The 7,750-nt window shown below is 44.4% G+C and overlaps 1 protein-coding gene across 3 annotated transcripts in view; it reads left to right on the top strand.

Annotated features, from left to right (window-relative positions):
• The window catches only part of MYRIP (myosin VIIA and Rab interacting protein), a 403,309-nt gene that overhangs the window by 301,096 nt on the left and 94,463 nt on the right, over nt 1–7,750 (top strand). For all 3 annotated transcript variants that reach the window (XM_019537529.1, XM_019537520.1, XM_019537510.1), the window contains exons 5-7: nt 4,356–4,436; nt 6,747–6,844; nt 7,206–7,286. In XM_019537529.1, coding sequence (XP_019393074.1) covers nt 4,356–4,436; nt 6,747–6,844; nt 7,206–7,286 — 260 coding nt within the window. The remainder of the gene's footprint in view (nt 1–4,355; nt 4,437–6,746; nt 6,845–7,205; nt 7,287–7,750) is intronic.

Below are 7,750 nucleotides of genomic sequence, written 5' to 3'. Positions count from 1 at the left end.
AAATTGGATGCTTATCTTGCTGGGATCCTATGACCCCAGCTGACTTCCTGCCCTTTGGGCAGGGGGCTGGACTCGATGATCTCCTGAGGTCCCCTCCAGCCCTGATGTCTATGAAATCTATGAAATCTATGCGGTATAGCCTACCCACCTGATGCATACTAAAACTGGAAATGTATATAATACCTTGGTGTTGGGCATTGGCTATTAAACATACTGTATTTTCTTGCATACAACATGGCCCCAACTAAAATAGGCAGCTTGTTTTTAGAAGATGGAATGTAGGAAAAAAATGTTTTTCCAGAGTCATGGCTGACTGTATGACATAAAATAAACCCTCCTTGGAACACAAAGTATCCAGGAAGTATGGTACCAGGAAATTCCTGATGCTGGCTGCCTCATTCGTACTTTTTCCTCTGTATTTCCCAGACACACCATGTTCCCAGGACACCATACTCTGTCATACAAGGTTAGCTCCCAGACCCTTGCATGGGGAATACCAATACTGTTAGTTCTTTATTGTAAGTAATTCTTTATATCAGTTCATGTAAATAAAGTGATGTGTCCACATCCTAAGTCTCATCAAGATACTATCACTAGCTATCTTTCTGGCAGGCAAAAACAGGAACACTCAGCCAACAGCTATGGCTACGTGAGGGCTAGCACAGGGCTCCACCATCTTGGCAGCTGCATGGCATGCACAGTGTCTCCGGGCTTGCTGTTTTTCCAGTGAAGAAAACTGTTTCCCTACTTTAAAAAAGCACACCCATTTAGGTGTTTTGGGACTGGAATGATTTTTTGGGAGGGGAGGGGTTGCAGGTTGTATTTGAGAAAATGTGGTCCCAGAGACAAGGAGCTTACTGACATATGTGCAGTGCCACTCCAGGGTGGCTATATTGTATCTGTCTGAAGGTTTAGTTTCCAGCAAGTGTGCTGTGCCTCATTGTAGTGCTGTATAGCAGTTTGGAGGCAGGATAAATATGCTATTAGGGGTGCACTAATAGAGATTTTGGGAGCCGATACTGATAGTTGATTTTTAAGGAGACATATTGGCCGATACCAATCTGATTTCCAAGATAGCTGTGTGCAGTACAGCTATGTAAAGCTTTGGTAGCCGATTCGATTCAGAGTAGATTTGGCAAAATTTGGTGGCCGAATCTCTGAATCTGGAGCCCTCCGATCGGAAGCCTCCAAATTGATACAGAGAGATTTGGAGAAATTTGGAGTTTTGGCCATAGACTATGCAGGCAGACACTAGGCAGTGCCGGCGGGAGCAGCTGGGGGAGCAGCCAGACAAGCCTCAGCTTGTCTCGGACCTGCCAGCTTAAGTCAGGGCTTGTCTAGCTGCTCCTGCTGCCTGCCTGTATAGCTTATGGCCAAATAAGATTCAGCACCAAATATCTTTGGATTCAGACAAATCGAATTGGAACACTGGTTTGAATCATTGAATTGAATCACTGCCCCACCAAATCCAAAGTGAATACTTTCCGCTTCGCGCAGGTCTAGCATGTGGCTGGTAAGTCTGTTGTAGAGGAAGGAGAGGGGGGAGGGAAAAGGCATGGGGGGGAAATCAATGCCCTGCATGGTGAGGGAGGGAGGGGGCAGGGAAAGGCACTGCCCCACTGGGGTGGGGCAGGGCATGGGATGGAGCCGCGGCTCATCCAGGGAGTGTGGGGGGGTGGCTCCCACTGCTGCTTGCACCCTGGGAGGGCATAGGGGAGGCATATGCCCCCAGATCTGTATGGGGTGGGGCAGGCAGGCTGCAGCAGCAGGCTGGAGCTGGGGCTGCACCAGGCTCTTCTCAACAGGGGCTAGGCAGTGCTTGGTGGGTGGCGGTGGTGCTGGGAGCAGGACTACAGCAAAATATGGGCTGTCTGCAGCTCCCTCCATAGCCCCTTCCCAGCACCGCTGCTGCCTGCCCCGAGCCCAGCCCCTACTAAGAAGAGCCTGCCACAGCCCCAGCTCCAGCCCGCAGCTGCAGCCCACCCACCCCACCCCATGCAGATCCTGGGGCACATGGACCCCCCTGTGCTCTCCTGGGGGCTGTGTCCCACACCCTGCCCCACCCCAGCTAGGCAGCACTTGCCCTCACTTCCTCACCACAGGGGGTGTTGATCTGCCCACGCTTTATGCCCCTTCCCTCCCCCTTCCCCTTCCACCACAACAAACTTATGAGGTACATGCAATTCTCCATGCTGCTGGACTGTGCTCCTCACTGCTTGATTGTTGCACTGCTGCATGCACGCACAAGCATTTATCGGCCAAATTATTGCCTGCATCAGGACGATTTCCAATCGAGCCAATTTTCTTTATATCAGTACCGATTCAATATCGGACCAGAGTATCAGTGCACCTCTACATGCCATTAAAATTTCTTGGAAATATCTGGCCCATAAACCAAATGAAAAGTCGGTAAGTAGAAGAGGTGATTCCAGTGCTAAAAGATTCTATTATGATAGGCTGTTCTCTTTTGTGTATGTAATTGCATAATATAGCACTAAATGCCCTAGAGGCTCTTGGCTACCTCCACTATCTTCATCCATTCCCATCTGTTGTGTGTATTCAGCCTCCAGTCATCCATATTTAATTTCTATAAGTCTGACACTACGTCATTTAGCTATCTTCATCTCAGTCCTCCAGGCTGCCTCCTCACCTCCAGCACCCTGAAGAGCAGTGTCTTTGGTGTTCAGATTATGTGCATTGTTTCTATGTGGCCCAGCCACTACAGTTGTCATGCTCTGACTTCCTGTCAGGGTTGGGTTTGTGTTGAAGTGATATAACTTGCTGTTGATTCTTATTCATTATTCTTATGTTATGGGATTATACTATGCACTAAAGATTTTCTGTAAAAACTTTCTTTCAAAACAATCTAGTTGTTATCTTGTTTGCTTGAGAGAGAATCTAGGATTGATTTCCATGGGTTGTACATGACTTGATTATGGTTTTATAAACGTGAAACTTAATTTTCTTTAGGATAAACTTGGATGACAAGAGCTTGTGCACTACACAGGAGGCTCTATTTCCAACTTCCAGTCTTCCTTGAATTTCTTCCTTTATATTACCATTCTGTCTTATGAAAGAACCTAACTACTTGAAGTGGGTCACTGGCTTAAAGTTTATGTTGTTCATTGTTATGTGAGGTCCCTGATTTACTGCTGTCTTGTTTATGTGGAAATACTGTGTTTTGACCACATTCACTTGCAGTCTGATTTTCTTTGCTTGATTTGCTTTCTTTCACCTTATCAATTTTTTTTTTCTGAAGACTATTCCTTAAGAAGAGGAAGTAAATTTTAAGTGGGTGTGAAACATGTGGGATAACAACATTAATGTATATACATGCTGAAATCAGAAAAATCAAGGATGGATCCTGCCAAACCATAGTCATTTAGACATTCCTTAGTCCACTAATCTCATTGAATTTTGCCTTTTAAATGGGACTGCTCACATGTGTAATGACTGTTTACACAAGCAAAGATGTGCAAGATAAATAAGATTCTTTCTGTCAAAGTGAAATATCATTGCTAACTTTTTTTTCCTACTTTAATTATGACTTTAAAAATAGTCCTCATGTTCCATTTGAGAATAAATATGGCTATAAATGTTTGGGTTTGTCTTATTTATACAGTAGTGCCCTTTGGAAGCCAAGATCTATCACAAGCCCCAAATGTCATGTTAAAACCAAGTTTGCTGCACTGTTCTTCCCTGCACAAGTGTCATACTGAAGGAACTTCACCCTTTTCCCTTTCACTTCACAAGCAGTTTCCTACATCCAAAATCAATGTGAGAAATCTTTCATGTGTTCAAAACTTTTTGCACAAAGGCTGAAGTCGAACAGGATTTTTTAGAATACTCACTTATACAGTAGAACCCTAGTATTCTGCAGGGTTAGGTTCCTTATCATCCTGCAAAGATGAGGGTTTGCAAACTACACAAATATATATATATATATATATATATAGCCACAGCAAACCACTACACAAGACCACCGAGGTGCACCAGACCCCTGCTGTGGCTTTTTTTTCAAAGAACACTACTTCTCTAATTGGCTGCATGGATCCTCAATGAGCTCCAACTGAGTGAAGAAGTGATGTCCTTTGAAGTAAAAGACACAGCAGCAGCATAGCTCATCCTTAAGGTGGCAATCCTCTGTAAACGTATAGTTTTGTGAACTACCAAGATATGAATGATCTGGGCTGTACCATATATAAGGTACAATTAGAAATACAAGCACTAGATTCTAAAAATATATCTGGAAATATATCTAAAAATAGAATCCAGTTGAGAGTGAACTGGATTCTAAAAATATCTATGACTCTATCAAGTAATACCAGTATGTGCTGCAATTTCTTTTTGAGCAGAAGGAAGCTTTTTTGAAGGAAGCACAGAAAATGAAGGAAGTGTTTGTGGCAGTGATGCTACATTCTACAGACAGTCTGAAGGTAATTATGCTTAAAATTCCTTTTGACTAAACTGAGGTGTTACATTTTGAGGTACTGGTAAATAGTAGGGCTGTGTGAAATTTTGACATGTGTTTCATTTTGAAGCTATTTCAACTAGTTTCAAGCTCAAAACAGCAAAATCAAAATGAAATGAAAAGCTTCGAAATAGCTTTGAAATGAAATGAGGGCACTCAAAATGTTTCAAAACTTTAGAAACATTTCGAGTTTAGAAGCTGGCTTGCTTGCAGCTAAACAGAAACTAAGAAGAGGGAGGGGGAAAAAGGGGGGAAGGGCTGCTCTGATATTGACATCAGGCTCTTGGTTCGATTCCCCAGCTCTCTGATCACTTCTCTCAGCTCTCTGGTCATTTCCTCAGCTCTTCCCAGGGGGTGAAGGCCCCTGATCTGCACGCAGGGTTTCAGCAGGCGGCAGCCGCTCAGCGCTGCCACTGGCCCCAGCCTGTCATGGCAGCCTGCTGAAACCCGGCATGCAGATCTGAGTCTTGCACCCCCCAGGGAATAGCTGAGGAATAGAACTGGGGGCTGGGGAATGAAACTGGGAGCTAGGGGAATGTTCTCTCCCCCAGCTCTTCCCACAGGGTGTGGACCCCTGGATGATGCAGGTTGGGGATGGCGGTGGCTCTGGGCTATTTTTTCCCAGCTGGCAGCAGCAGCCTGCTGAAACCCCGCATGCAAATCTGGGGGCTGTTGCCCCTGGAAAGAGCAGGGAGAATGATCAGAGAGCCAGGGAATCAAAGCCGGAGCTCCAGCTGATGGGGGGGGCTGCCTTAGCTCCAGGACAGTGTGTGGCGCCCCACTGAGCTATGCTGCACCTGCACCATGGGGCAGATGCCAGATGGGGGGGGAGATCCCCGCTGCCCTGCACTGCATGGGGAAGCTCTGCCACAAGCCCACAGAGGCCCCAGTCACCACTGCCAGAGCCAGTGAGTGCAGGGCTTTTTTTTTAAAGCTCCACACTCACCAGCTGCAGAGCATGCAGATGACAGTGTGCTGCCACTCCCAGCTAGGGCCAGTGCCAGCACCCAAGTCTGTCTGGTGCAGCCCACGCCAAACACCAGGAAGAGCGCAGTGCTGGCACTGGCCCCAGCTGGCACCAGCAGACTGCTGTCATCCCTCACACAGGTCTGAGGGTGAATGCCCCCCAGGAGGGCTGCAAGGCTGGCCAGGCTCCTCCTGGGGGGAGCGGGCCTCCAGATCTGCATGTGAGCTAACAGGAGGCTTTCATTGTCGGCAAATGATACGAGTTTTGCTTTGAACAGTTTGAGGTACAGTTTCATGAAAGCCCCTCATCTATCTCCTTGAAACTTGGCAGGCTTCATGCTCTCAGAAGGGGCTACCATTCCTACAATTTTCATCTGGATCAGGCAAGAAATGACAAAGTTATAGGCATTTTCTTGATTCCTCATTATAACCTATGGGCAAAATGCATCAAAACAGCGAAAGTTTCGACAAAATGAAACAGAACAGTGCTTTGCAACTGCAAAACACTGTCCCTTTGAAATGGCAAAAAAGAAGTCAAAACAAAACAGTGCTGTTTCACACAGCCCTAGTAAATAGCTGGGAGGATTGGTAGATCTGTAAGTAGAATTGGCACCCACAGATGAAAAGTTCTCAAGATAAATTATCTTTAACCTAAAACCTTTAGTGAGTTTCCAAAGGTTCTGAGGTTCTGTGGTTCAGAGGGAACATGATAGCCTGTTTTATGTTGCTTCCCATCTTAATTCATTCATTTCAGTATTATTTTCATAATACTATACAGTTAATGGGAGTTAGGGTTCTAAATACTTTTGAGAATTTGGGCCTACATGTTCACAGGTTGGAGGTCTTTCTTGAATGCTCATTCATAAATGGCTTATCAGATAGGTCTAAACTCAGTTGAATTCCATTACAATTTTTTCTCTTATGACCTTCACCTAACAGAGAAAACATAAAGGAGATTTTACAGAAGCATTGTGTTTTTGTATTTGATATTCTAAGTTATCCTTGTTTAATTTCAGAAAAAATAATAACCTCTTTCAGTTGGAATATACAAATGGATAGAAACTACCCAGAAATTATTCTATTAACATGCTTATGTCATTGCTCATTAGAGTTCTGAGAACCACATTTTAATATCAGCAACTTGGGGTATGAGTCTGGATCTGCATCACTGCAGTAGGCTCCATCAACATCTGAGATATAAGAACTACCAAAACTTGAAAGTAGTTTGGAACATGGGTCTGAATTTGGCAGCTTGTGCTTATGTTTGGTATACTATAAAGGTGGAGATTTTGTCTTATTCTTTGACTAGGACATAGTATGATGGACACCCTTGCTGTGGCATTACGAGTTGCAGAAGAAGCAGTAGAAGAAGCCATTTCCAAGGCAGATGCATATGGTGACAGCCTGGTAAAATTTTCTAATAATATTCTGCTGATTTATATGGATCAGGATTTTTTCACCTGTATTTAAGTAGGGATGGAAAGATATGTAAATATCAAAGAAAATATAAAGCAGACATGAAGTATCTTATTGCATTAGCTAAAATAATTGTGATGTTTCTCTTAAATTTATTATCAAGATAGCATATATGTTCCACTTCAGAAATACATAAAAGTTCAAGTTGCTTACTTTCAAGTTATTTCTTCATGCAGTGTCAAATATGGCATTATCACCCTTTTTTGTATCAATTTTGGTAAATAGATATCTATCTAGATTATATATATCTCCTGTGAATCTGTAGCATTTATTCATGTGCACCTTTGTTCAGGACAAACAGAATGAGGCATGTTATTTACGAGAACACAAGGAGGAACTGATAGAGGAACTTGCCATGACCATAGTGCAGAAGGTAAGCTTATGCAAGCTTTACTCATGTAAAATGCATGTCTAGGGGCTTGGGCAGGCAGCATGTTTCCACTGGTGAAATTAGCCTTTATACCTGTGCTAAAAAAAAGAGAATGAATACAGTATAAAGTGTACGCCAGTTGTCCAGGGCCGTGCAAAGCTTTTGGTGCTGATTTGATCTGGAGGAGATTTGGCCCAATTTGGAAGTCAAATCTCTAAATCTGAATTGAATCAGGAGACCAATAAAAAGGTCTGAATTGATTTGAAGCTCTCCTAATCGATTTGGAAAAGATTCAGAGAGCTTTAGAGATTTCAGCAGCCCGTACTCGCTCCCCCAGGGAGCTGAACCAAGACTCCATGCTGGTAAGTAGAGGGTGGGGGAGGGGGGACTGGAGGAGGGAGCAAGGGACCATGGCGGGACCCCCACCAAGCCCCATCCCCCGACTGCTCCCCTAGCCCCCCCCGAGT

This window comes from Crocodylus porosus, unplaced genomic scaffold, assembly GCF_001723895.1.
Source record: "Crocodylus porosus isolate Cpor-Errol unplaced genomic scaffold, CroPor_comp1, whole genome shotgun sequence".
Lineage (NCBI taxonomy): Eukaryota > Metazoa > Chordata > Crocodylia > Crocodylidae > Crocodylus > Crocodylus porosus.
This window is presented reverse-complemented; position numbering and strand designations above follow the sequence as displayed.